Below are 13,763 nucleotides of genomic sequence, written 5' to 3' on the forward strand. Positions count from 1 at the left end.
TTTAATGTTTATTTATTTTTGAGAGAAAGTGCGAGCGGGGCAGGGGCAGAGAGAGACATGTGGAGAGAAGATCCAAAGTGGGCCCTGCACTGATAGCCGCGGGCCCAATGTGGGGCTCAAACTCACAAACCAGGAGATCATGACATGAGCCGAAGTCGGACGCTCAAACAACTAAGTCACCAAGGTGCCCCTCTTAATTTCTTTTTATAAGTGAATACAACCCATGATTCTATGGTTGTGCTTCTAAACTTGCAATGGATCTAATTCTCAAGAGCACAGAGTGGCCTAGCAAAAATGGTGATACGTCTTCCTGGTCAGAAGACCTCACTCACTTTTTGTTGGGAAGCATAAGAACTTAATATAAACAAGTCACGATTTCAAAGTAGCACTTCAACCTTGGTGGGAGAAATTTTAGTAAATGAAGAACAGCAAATAATTAAGCTAATAGTATTTTCCATTAATGCATAAAGTAACTTCTACCTTTGTAATTTTAGTTCAAACATTCAGAAAGAATAGGTAAAAAAAAAAAGAAAAGGTGAAAGTGTGTGTGTGTATGTATATATATGTATGTATGTATGTGTGTGCATGTGTGTATTTGTATATATAAAATGTTAAAAAGACTTACCCCTTGTGCGTGAAGATATTCAACAGTTTTGGTTATAGTAAAGAGGACAGCACTGGCCTCTCTTTCGGAGAAAAATTTCTGTCTAAGAATTTTATCCAGCAATTCACCCCCTTTCATAAGTTCTGTCACTACATACACGTATTTTCCATCATCATATACCTGTAAGATTTAACACCAAAATGTCAAAAATTATTTGAGGCTTTACATGTGCTCAGAACAAAGTCTATAGTCAAGGAAATTTTTATTTATCACAACTGATGGAGGATATAAAATTTGCAAGCCATTTTATACATGCAAGAATATTAAAACAGGAATTGATTAGATTGAATGTCAGAAAAATAATCTGCAACTTCCTTCTGTGAAACCTAAGTCATGGCAATCAAAGTAACGATGGGCATCGTATATGAAGGGGTACTGAACTGTTGCTCTCAGGTTTGTTTCTCTTGATCTTTCTATCGATGACAGCGGGGACTATGATTTTCCTGGAACTTCTGCAACTGCAGAACTTCTATATTTACATAAACAGTACAACGAATCAATTCTGGTTTTGATTAAACTGAAATACAAGCTGTGGCACAAATTAAGTAGGAAGATCAAGTAGCAGAAAGATATTCCATCTAACCACACAGAAGCATACAAGTTTCCTCCCAATGCAGAAATAGAAAGCTCATTGTAATTCTGGATTTGTACTTCAGGCAATCCCAAACTGAGATAGCCTCTTTATTAAGCTTCAGTTTCTTTTATTCCCCGTCACCACCGGGTTACTGCACACCTTTATTTAGCTCCGTAAGAGGTAGTGGGTGCTGGGGCCCCAAATATGTAGAAAACAAGGTACCTGTCCTCAATGTTTTTATTCTAGTAGGGAGAAACAGACATAGAAATAAGTTAAAAAAAATGTTGGAGATGCTGTGATAAAAGCAGGGAAAATTTTAGAGACCTTGGAATTTGAAATCAAAGAAGGAGGAAAGATGTAAAAACCAGTAACAGCTTAGGGAGTTTCCAAGTCAAGGAAGAAAGAATTTTCTGTATTTCCTTTTTTATTTAGTTGGTCAGATTCTTGGAGGTTATAGTAATTAAAGAGTCACTTAAGATATGCAGCTTCACATTTTAATGGGACTAAGTTAACATTCTTCTTCTAACAATGAGCAGTGATAAATTAATCTCAGGAAACTGGAGTTTTGGTTAGGAAAAAGGAAGAGTAAACTTTGGAATTCACAAAATCTCAGAGGTGAAAGGCAAAAGGTACCTTAGAAATTCTCTGGCTTAGTTGGCCATGTGACATATCAGGTCTATGACACCCAGATATGGCCTTTGAGCCTATGTGAGCACCATGAGCAAGAGAAGGTTTAATGCTGCCTGGGGAGTTCACACCCTTCGCCAACAGCTCTGGTATGATAAAACCACAGGCAGAAAGGAAAGGATACCTCACTTGTCTAGGGTGTGGCAATCCGAAGAACAGACCTCCTGGAGGAAGTAAGGTTTTAGCAAAGTTTTAGAGGAACGGTGGTTAGCCAGGCAAAGAAGGGAAGTGGTACTGTTCATTGAGGAAATCATAAATTCAGACAGAGCAGCATGAGAAAAGGAGGAAAGCTGAAAGATGTGTACATACTAGAGCATGGTTAGAGCATGGGGTATGAGAGGAAGTGTGAAAACTACTGCAGACAGAGGAAGGCAAGGACTGGAGGTGAGTGGGGGTATGAGATGTAGGTAGGCAAGTAACATACCTGAGTGTTTGCTTTCTCAGGCAGTACTGTGGAAGAGAGTTTGGGGAATCCATAGAGTCTGAGACTAGTTAATCCCTAATACTAATTAATACCCACATGTTCCAGTAAACATAGGTATTAAAAGCAATAATGTCAGTAACATTTTTCTTCTTAAAGCAAAAATACAAAAATTAACTACATAAACATATTTTTCTTTATAGCTGAAATTATGCTACATATGTTGTACTCCAGTCAATTTTTTTAAAACTTACGATATCGAGTTCTTTGTCTACCACATGATATTTGAAAACATTCCCAGAGCGAGTTAGACAACTGATTCAAATGATCAGAGTTAAAGAATTTACTACTTACATCCTTTAGAGTAATGATGTTTGGATGCTGTCCATAACGAAGAAGTATTTCAATTTCTTCTGTTGGGTCTCTCTTGCTTTTATCAATAATCTAAAAGGCAGGTATTTATCATAAAATCTCATGAACTATACAGTCACAAACCTTAAGTATTAAAGCTACAGATCTTAAGTATTATCTTATATAAATACTAGGCATATGAGCCATTTATCAACCAGTCTTATTTAAGTCCCTGGCCACACTGTCTAATCAAAATTTGAAAGCCAGTCTAAGTTTAGAACTTACTAAATACTCAAAGGCCTCAAGAAAAGGTACCAAGAACATCTCTTTCTTCCATCCTTGAATGTCTTAAGCCCTTGTAAATGTAGTCAACTTCTAACCCCTATCAATACAGAAAATTAAGGAAAAGATGTATATATGTATATATAATACCACCACTAGCCATCTGTTTACTAAATTACCTTTACTTCCTTTAATAAAATGCTTCAGTGGAAGAACCCATTAGTTGTAAGCTACTTATAAAGAATTAATTAAGAGTTAAGTGGAACAAGCTCATTTTTGAAGCTAGGCAGAAAGCTAAGCAGAAAACCACACCTAGAATTTTACTTGGCTAAAGTGAAGTTTAATTATTATAATAAAGCCCTTTAAAATACTAATGTAGCTTTCCAATCCTTTTATGTCAGCTGTTTCTTAAAAATACATCTCTTAAAGTTTTAATCTGTTAAAGTAATATTATATATATTTTTTAAATTTTTTTTAACGTTTATTTATTTTTGAGACAGAGCATGAACGGGGGAGGGTCAGAGAGAGGGAGACACAGAATCCGAAACAGGCTCCAGGCTCTGAGCTGTCAGCACAGAGCCCGACGCGGGGCTCGAACTCACGGACCGTGAGATCGTGACCTGAGCCGAAGTCGGCCGCTCAACCGACTGAGCCACCCAGGCGCCCCAGTAATATTATATTTTTAAAAGGATAACACGTTTTGCTTTCATTTTGTCCAGAGGGTAGTCTGAAACAAATTTTGTGACCTACATATTTTCGATTTAGGCTTAGTAATTAATGTACACAATAAATAACTCCAATGCTCCAGCAATCTAGGAAAGAGTTTGCAACTCACAGTGTGAGCCAAATCTGCTATCAGAAGTGTATTTAGTTGTAAAACAGTTCCGTATGTGAAGGACGAGGAATACAAACATAGGTGTACACTGTAATCAAATGCAAATGACAGTGTGGAATTAGGCAAATGGATGATTAAGAAGAAGGTATATTGAATAGACATGCAAATTCAAGGGAGATGAGTCTTCTGAAGACACTTCTGAGAACACACTGGAAGGTGTTATTCCTAGCAACAATCTCTTTCATCTGTTAATCTGAGCAGAGCTTACATTTCATTCATACTTTTGCTTGCAGATCTTTGATTTGTAGTAATTTCAGTAGAATGAATTTATGCTGGAATTTGTTTTATGAATCTAATTTAAGTCACAAGACTCCACAGATAGCTTGGAGATATTCTCAAGGTTTTGGTATACTGCTCCTGGTTTATGTAATTCAAAGGGGGCCTCAGGGCATTTCTACTTTTTTCTGATGTGTTTATGGAGACAAGATACATCCTTAAACTGCCTACCATGTACATTACTCACCTTATCTCCTTTCATGTAAGCAATCAGAAAATTTCTATGTACTCTAGATTTCACTATGAGCAAAGAGTAGAGAGCAAATTAAAATGCCTTTTTATGGTTCATCCTTACACTTTACAGAAGGCCAGACACTGATGACTTTTAAAGCAATTACATCCAAGTTTAGAATAGTAGTAACAATTTTTTTGTGTATGTGTGTCTTCCCAGCTATTTGCTATGCATATATAAAAGACATTTATTTTTACACAATGAAATCATGGTAGATCTGTATGATAGATGGATGTACAGAAGTAATAACAATTAATGCTACTCCCCTACTAACTAAACATTTATAGATCACTAAACACTTATAGATCATTTCTAAGGTTCAAAATTAGCTGAAAGCTTTAGACATTAAATTGTTTGCAATGGGAGAGCAGAGACTACCATCCCAAGAAGTGAAAAGGCAGAAACCTGAATACAGTATTTTTTCACTTTCAACTAAAGGTTTGTAATTCAAACTTTATCATAGAGCCATGTGCTTTGGTTTTTGACTTAGAAAATTCTTACTGTCTTGACCCTTGATGAAATTAAAACAGCTAATGATAACAAATTTTATAACGGTGGTGCATATTCTTTTATTGGTGCACAGATCCTTTTAAATGTGAAGGACAGTATGAACACTTTTTGCCAGAAAAATGTAAACATAAAAAATTTGGCATACAATCTTGAGGAATTCCCTGACTCTTAGACCACAAAATTGGGGACTTTTTAGAGTAAAAGAGTGTTACTAAAAATCAGGTGTAAACGATTCTGTCTTGAGCAAACTGTAGGTATGCGCTTACCTTTAGCTTACAGGTGAATCCATGGTTCCAGATTAAGGTCCCTGAAGGTTGCAGATATTTCAGTTTACCATACCCTCCCCCCTCCTTTTTTAAATAAGAGAAAGCACATTTACCAAAGAAGAGTGTAATTTTTAAGTGGTATGGACATGCATGAATAAGAACTGTTAGAGATGCATTTTAAACCTAAAAATATTTACCTTCACTGCAAACTCCATGTTTGTAGCTTTATGTATGCATCTCTTGCAAACAGAGTAGGAGCCAACGCCAATATCTTCTTTTACTTCATATCCATCAGTAAACTGAATACTGTTTCTGTGCAACTGCTACAAAGACAATTATAGGTTGACAAAGAGTTTTATAGTGACTATGGTATAATTCATAATAGTGGAATATGTTACTCGGTATGCATTGTTGATATTAACAATAAATATAAATGAGTATCGGCAAAAATAAAAATGAATCTTTACAGCATTTATTCTTCCACAACTGTGTATTTTAGCAGTGTCTACCATAAAACGTACAGCAAAAAATAGGCTAAAAAACTTGTGTTAAAAAGAAATAACTGAGTATGTACAACAGAAAACACAGAGTTATTGATAAGGAGCTGAAAGCCTTGCCTGTGATTGAACCCTATTCCACTCCCCAGCCAACGCTAGGTCCCTGAAGTACTTTTGCAAACAGGGAGCAGTGTGAAGCCTCCGGTACGGAAGAAAAGATTTAGGAGGATTCAGAATGAGAACATCTGGATGCTTGTCTCAGATGCACCTCTTGCAGGCTATGTAACCCTGAACGTGTGTTTTTTCAGAGAGCAATGGTGAGGATTAAATAAAATATTTGAAGGTGATACCTGTTATTGTCATTGGGGACTATCAGTAGCCATGCCCTCTGTTCTCTACCCTCAAGTCAGAGCTTCAATAGACCTTCTGCTAGAGAAGCTGTTAATGGGTTAAGGACTAAATAACATGGGGTAGGATGGTGGCTAGCAAATGAGCGCTTTCATAAGTACGCTGAGGGAAGTTGTGCTGCTCTTGGCTATACTGAAGGGAGAGCATCCCCTGCCACATCTGGTGTCTATGTGCTTTGTATAGGTTAAAATTTGAATTCTGTAGAACATATGTTTGTGACTTCTATGTTAGGTAGAGAAGTTATAACTTATAAACTTCCTATACATCACATGCTTGTTACAGTAAAAGGGACAGACTATTTCAACCATGAATTTTATTTAAAAACCAGTGCTTAAAATGGTTTTCTCGAAAGTGGAAAGCAAGATGACTAACCCAGGAAAGAAACGTTAGAGCAAAAGCAACTTCATCATGGAGCAAACTCAAGCACTACTTAGTACCCTAAAAAACAATCAATGCTTCAAAAGACATATCTAGCTCCCTCTATGATTAGGAAGATGAATTACATTTATCTTTCCATGATACTAGGATGGGAAGGAATAAATCTAATGGTTTATACTATTTGTGTTCCTCGAATAACATTTAATTTACTAGTCCAGTCTCCTGTTACAAACACACAGACATCTAGAAACCTGCTTCTGTGGCTTTTACCTCCTTCTCCAACTCTGATACACAGATGGGATAATGAGGAAGGGCACACCCTAAGGTAGTACCTGCAACCATTTCTTCCTAATAGCAATGGGGATTCCCAATGAACAAGGAAACAAAACACGGAAAACATAAGACTGAAGTTCACTCTTATTTCTTATACATTTCTATGGCAGAAGTTGGCAAACTATAGCTTCTGGGCCAAATCTGTTTCACTGCCAGTTTTTTTTCACTGCCAGTTTTTATAAATAAAGTTTTATTGGCACACAGCCATGCTCATTCACTTAGCTACTGGTCTATGGCTGCTTTTGTGTTACAATGGCAGATATGAGTGGTTGTAACAGAGATCATGTAGCCTACAAAGCCCCGAACATTTAACTGGCCCTTTAGAAAGCAAGTCTGCTGAACCCTGTTCTAAGCTATCAGGGAACCAGGAGACCTCAGTTCATCATAGCTGACCTGACAGAGTCAGAAGATGAAACAAACTAGGCCTGATAAACATTTTTTCCTGATAAACAGGAAAGGGTGGAGACAAGATGGTGATATATGTCTCAACTCTCTTAGAATTCCCCTTTTAAGTCAGACAGATATCCAGAATTTTAGTGCATGCCATCTTTTTAAAAGCAAATGAAAGGAATTTCTAAAAGCAATGTCAATGGTATAAAATTTATTTTAAGCTGCCCACTTAAAATCAGATCAAATATAATCATCCACACAGTGAACTCTATCTTACAACATTTCAAACTTTAAATTACTTATACATTCACTCACCTGCACAATTGAATGCACACCAACTGTCTGCATAGCTTGGCTTTCATCATCTGAGGTGATAGCAACAAAACTAAACCCCCGAAAAAGCTGATGTGCATTAGCACTGGGTGGAATGCCAGGTGAGTCTGAAAAGAATAATACATTACTGAGAAGGTAATACTTGAAAGGTAATTAAGGGAATAACTGTTGACAGTATGGCCTTTCTCACTAATTCTGGAATTTTACTTCTTAGGCACCCAGTGCTTCCAGGATAACTCAGTAAAATCAGCCCTGTCCTGATGGCTTATGGGTATCAGAGCTCTAACATCCCAGTTCTTCTGAGCCCAGAAAATAGCTAATTCGTTGAAGAATATAATAAATCGATGAATTACTGGGCTAATGTTATTGTAAATTAGCAATGATCCATAGAATTTTCTGTAGTGATGTAAATTTTCTTTATCTGTGCTGTCCAATATGGCAGCCCCCAGCCACATGCAGCTCCTTAGCATTTGAAATGTGGTTAGTGTGACTGAGAAACAAAATCTTAAATTCAGTGCTATGGCTCCTGGTCATGTGGAGATACATGTTCATCTACAGATAATTTAGGAGAAAGGAATTTAGGCCAGTAATCTTAGTACACAATATCAGAATCTGGAAATCTAAACTACAAGTTAAAAATTACTGTATTTAGGGGCGCCTGGCTGGCTCAGTTGGTTGGGCGTCTGACTTCGGCCCAGGTCATGATCTCACAGTTCGTGGGTTTGAGCCCCACGTCGGGCTCTGTGCTGACAGCTCAGAGCCTGGAGCCTGCTTTGAATTCTGTGTCCCCCTCTCTCTGTGCCCCTTCCCTACTCACGCTCTGTCTCTGTCTCTGAAAAATAAACATTGAAAAAAATTACTATATTTATATATATATATTTAAGGATCAAAAGTAATATTGAGGAAAATCATGGCATGTAGTCCTTAAACTGTATCTTATGACATGACATATATTGTTATTCAAATTATTTATGTGGAATCTACTGGCATTAACAAAAACAGAAAACTACTTTTAAAATATAGTCAATAGTTACTATAAAAATAAAATCATAACAAATGTACTACTCATAAATGTAAAGACACAATTAAGCATACTAATATTTATAATCATATTATAAAGGCTAAGGGCAAAAACCAAATAGGCAAATCTACTTAAACATCAACTCTGCATAAAGTTCTTTTTTAACATCAGCTTCATAGTATCAGCAATAAATACTGTTTAGTGAATTTTAAATCAAGGTGACAGTATTCTACTGAAGACTTTTGCTAACTACCTGGGCAGAATACAATATAGAATTGTGCTATTCTGAGATCTTTCCTCTATCAGGACAAATTGTAATGAGAAAGCAAAGTAAAACATTACCATCTATCACCAATTCAATGCATATCACTGTTTATGTTTTTGATAAAATTGTGCTGATGTATTAATTCAAATTTCTAAGACTGTCTTATAAAAATAATAAACATCCATCAATGCTTAACACAAATTATGAGGATACTGACTGGAAAGTTTTTTTTAAAAATTTATTTAAATTTATTTTTTTAAATTAATTTTATTTTTTAAAATTTACATCCAAAGTAGCATATGGTGCAACGATTTCAGGAGTAGATTCCTTAATGCCCCTTACTCATTTAGCCCATCCCCACTCCCACAACCCCTCCAGTAACCCTCTGTTCTCCATATTTATGAGTCTCTTATGTTTTGTCCCCCTCCCTGTTTTTATATTATTCTTGCTTCCCTTATGTTCATCTGTTTTATATCTTAAAGTCCTCATATGTGTGAAGTCATATGATATGTCTTTCTCTGACTAATTTCGCTTAGCATAATATCCTCCAGTTCCATCCACGTAGTTGCAAATGGCAAGATTTCATTCCTTTTGATTGCTTAGTAATACTCCATCATATGTATATATACCACATCTTCTTTATCCATTCATCCATCGATGGCCATTTGGGCTCTTTCCATACTTTGGCTATTGTTGATGGTGCTGCTATAAACACGGGGGTGCATGTGTCCCTTTGAAACAGCACACCTGAATCCCTTGGATAAATGCCTATAGTGCAATTGCTGGGTCGTAGGACAGTCCTATTTTTAATTTTTTGAGGAAACTCCATACTGTTTTCCAGAGTGGCTACACCAGCTTGGATTCCCACTGACTGGAAAGTTTTATAGCAAGGTTTGAATGATGTGCTCTATGGAAAATACATACAAGCACACTTTTTATTTATTTGCTTGTCAGTGATAAACCTGGGGTCTGGTACACCTAAATGAGGGAGTATTAGAGTGCAAAACATACCCTTATGTGTATACACACACTAATAAATATAGATTACCATTTCAAAGATAATTTCTCTGTAATAGTCACTGTTAATGCAATTTTAGGATAAGGCATGACACAGGATATGAAGCATTTTTAAAAATGTTTATTTATTTTTTAGAGAGAGATAGAAAGAGAGCATGCACAAGCAGGGGATGGGCAGAGAGAGAGGGAGACACAGAATCCCAAGCAGGCTCCATGCTGTCAGCACACAGCCTGACGTAGGGCTGGAACTCACGAACCATGGGATCATGACCTGAGCCGAAATCAAGAGTCAGAAGCTCAACCAACTGAGCCACCAGGTGCTCCTGAATTACTTTGAAATGATGACACCTCATACAAAGTTTAAGCTATGTTTTGGATTTAAACTTTACAAGTACTTGGGGCGCCTGGGTGGCGCAGTCGGTTAAGCGTCCGACTTCAGCCAGGTCACGATCTCGCGGTCTGTGAGTTCGAGCCCCGCGTTGGGCTCTGGGCTGATGGCTCAGAGCCTGGAGCCTGTTTCCGACTCTGTGTCTCCCTCTCTCTCTGCCCCTCCCCCGTTCATGCTCTGTCTCTCTCTGTCCCAAAAATAAATAAACGTTGAAAAAAAAAAATTTTAAACTTTACAAGTACTTGCAGAATTGTACTTAATATTAGAGTTTTAAAGAGCACTATCTATACTGAATAGTGTTTTAAGTAGAAACAGCTACAGGTAAATAAACACACAACCAAATAATTTTTTCACATAAATAGTATCAAAGTTTAAGGCACAACATAATTTGCTAAAAGATTTTTTTAACTTTGAGAGAGAGAGGGAGGGAGAGAATCTTACACAGGCTCCATGCTCAGTACAGAACTTGATGTGAGGCTCGATCCCACAACCCTGGGATCATGACTTGAGCCTAAATCAAGAGTTGGATGCTCAACTGATTGAGTCACCCAGGTGCCCCCATAGTTTGTTATAAGGTTCAACATGGATCTTAACTGCTATAAAATGCTGTAAAGGATTTTCGAATTATCTAGTTACCTTAGCAGGCATATGGTAGGAAGGGGAGGTATGAGGATAGCATAAAGACTTATATATCTATATACAGTCTTACATTTGGGTTTTCACATTTTCTCCTTACCTTTGGGAGTTTTTGCAGTAAACTCAGGATCAAAATAGAACGTATCTTCAGGTCTGCCAGTTGCAGGTTTAAAAGGTGGATGAATTTCTCTTCTGTACAGTTTCTAGAGGAAAAAGGAGAGACTTAGGTATGCGTTAATTATAAAAAAATTCAAGCACATTTTCATTCTATACTTACATTCCAGTCTATTGTTGAGAAAAATGAGTGTCTTTTAATTTCCTCAACTCCATCTGGTCCTGCACCTATCAAAAATTAAATGGTTTAGAATTTTTGATTAAATATTTTTATTTCAAGGAGGAATATATAGTTTATTTAGACTTTGCTTTTAATATTTGCCCTAATATGTCATAATTACACATTAAAAACAAATATCCACCTCCCCCTGCCAAAAAACCCCAAATACCAACAAACACAAAAAAGAAACTTATTACAATTTTTACCTAATCTGTTTGCAGGATTTCGTTTGAAAAGCATTCGCAAAAGACTCTGGGCTTCAGGACTCAAAAACTGTGGCATCCCAAGTTTGGCTCTAAATAATAAATCCACATAACAACATTTTATTTTCTGGAAGTATCTGTATTTCATTTTTAAAACTTTTAAACTAGTATTTTCATTTTAAGATAATTGTGGGTTTATACTAAGTTGTAAGAAATAATACAGATAGATCCTGTGTACCCTTTCCCCAATGGTAATGTCTTACAAAACTAGAGTATACTATCACAACCAGAATACTGACACTAATGCAATCAACTTATCTCATTTAGATGTCTCCAGCTTTAACCGCTGGAGTTTGTTTGTGTGTGTACATGGAAGTTTAGTTCTTTGCCATTATATTATAGGTATAGGTCCCTGTATCCACCACCATAGTAAAGATAATGAACAGTTCATCACTACCAGGATACCTCACACTGTCCCTTTATAACCATACTGGCCTCCCTCCCTCTCCAATTCCTAACCTCTGGCAATCATGAATCTATTCTAAATTTCTATAATTTTGTCATTTTAAGAATGTTATGTAAGTGGAATCATAAAGCGTGTAATTTTTTCACTCAGCATAAATTTCCTGAGATTCATCCAAGTTGTTGCATGTATGAATAAATCATTCCTTTTAGTTGTTGAGTAGTATTCCATGGCATGGATGGACCACAGTTCGTTTGTCCGTTTACCTGTTGAAGGGCACTTGGACTGTATCTAGTTTTGGATTACTACAAATAAAGATGCTATGAACTTTTGTATATAGACTTTTGTGTGAACACTTAATAGAATTTTAGTCCATAATCTTCTAATAAACTTTTCCATTTTTTCTGATTTTTGCAAAAAGCACTACTGTGATCTGAGTCTTAGTTCCTGCCCTGTTACTAAGAACTTTGTGACCTTGTGAAAAGACAATCCCTTTGGGTCTGTTACCACTCCCTCATAAGCAAAGGGTTGACCGTTACATCAATGGCTCTCTACTGTAGCCTTGGAATCTTTTTTCAAAAGGAATTTAAGAAATCCACTATTTTTTAAATTTTTTATTTTTAATGTTCATTTATTTTTGAGAGAGAGAGAGAGACAGAGTGTCAGCAGGGGAAGGTCACAGAGAGGGAGACACAGAACCTGAAGCAGGCTCCAGGTTCTGAGCTGTCAGCACAGAGCCTGACGTGGGGCTTGAAACCACAAGACATGAGATCATGACCTGAGCCGAAGTTGGACGCTTAACTGACTGAGCCACTCAGGCACCCCAAAAACCCACTATTCAAAACTGCTAAAAGAAATGTGCTTCATATGCCTATTTTTTCCTCCCATTCCCTTTAATAGCCCCACAAGGAAGAGCAGCTGGTGGGAAAGGGGTCTGTGGGACACCTAAAAGTCTGTGGCACATAGTCTGAAAACCACCAGCCTGAATGAGCTTGAGGGTCAGTTTCAGCTCTAATATATAATTTTATTCTTTTTCCTAACCTACAAATTAAGGCAACTACTGATCCCGTAAGTATGAAAATAATAACAGAGCTGGGGAAATGGCTAGCGGAGAAATTTCTACTTCAGAAATAGATCCATTTATTATTCAGTGAGTTGTTATTGCGCTACTATGTGCCAGATATTGCCCAGTGCTGAGGAAATAGAGATAAAGATAGGCCCCCAGAGTCAGCAAGGAAGACGGAGACAGATAACCCTAGTATATTAAGAGAAAACTTCAGAAGGACATATGGAAAGACTGCTAAGGGAACAGCAGGGGATATCTAATTTAACATGAGAGACTATGAAAGGCCTTAAATGCAGTTTAAAAGTTGAGAATTTATTCATTTGGCCAGTGTCCCCCTAACATTTTACTAAATAACATTAATCTTGTTAGAGCTCAGCAACGACAATAAAAATATTTCATGATCTAATGTATTTGTGGAATACTATCTATTTTACTCCCTGTTGGAGACACAGAATAAAATACATTGTATATAAAAGGCTGAAAAATCGAAAGTAAGGAAATCATTATTTTTCTAAACATTTGTTTCCAGTATGTCTTTTTCAGAGAATACCTATTCACATCTTGTAGAATTAGGGCTCTACCAAACAAATCTGGAAAATACTGCCATATTAGGTAATAGGTATATAGCAGAGGTTTCTTTCTTTTAATTAAAAAAATTTTTTTTTTCAACGTTTATTTATTTTTGGGACAGAGAGAGACAGAGCATGAACAGGGGAGGGGCAGAGAGAGAGGGAGACACAGAGTCGGAAACAGGCTCCAGGCTCTGAGCCATCAGCCCAGAGCCTGACGCGGGGCTCGAACTCACGGACCGCGAGATCGTGACCTGGCTGAAGTCGGACGCTTAACCGACTGCGCCACCCAGGCGCCCCCAAA

General features: G+C 37.1%; 1 protein-coding gene across 4 annotated transcripts in view; it reads right to left on the reverse strand.

Annotated features, from left to right (window-relative positions):
* Positions 1-13,763, reverse strand: part of RPS6KA3 (ribosomal protein S6 kinase A3) — a 127,219-nt gene that overhangs the window by 17,372 nt on the left and 96,084 nt on the right. For all 4 annotated transcript variants that reach the window (XM_047843695.1, XM_047843693.1, XM_047843692.1 and 1 more), the window contains 7 exons: positions 11,365-11,453; positions 11,102-11,166; positions 10,925-11,027; positions 7,480-7,604; positions 5,356-5,481; positions 2,701-2,790; positions 626-784 (listed from right to left, as the gene is read on the reverse strand). In XM_047843695.1, the coding sequence (XP_047699651.1) occupies positions 626-784; positions 2,701-2,790; positions 5,356-5,481; positions 7,480-7,604; positions 10,925-11,027; positions 11,102-11,166; positions 11,365-11,453 (757 nt within the window). The remainder of the gene's footprint in view (positions 1-625; positions 785-2,700; positions 2,791-5,355; positions 5,482-7,479; positions 7,605-10,924; positions 11,028-11,101; positions 11,167-11,364; positions 11,454-13,763) is intronic.

This window comes from Prionailurus viverrinus, chromosome X (assembly GCF_022837055.1).
Source record: "Prionailurus viverrinus isolate Anna chromosome X, UM_Priviv_1.0, whole genome shotgun sequence".
In the NCBI taxonomy this organism is placed as follows: Eukaryota; Metazoa; Chordata; class Mammalia; order Carnivora; family Felidae; genus Prionailurus; species Prionailurus viverrinus.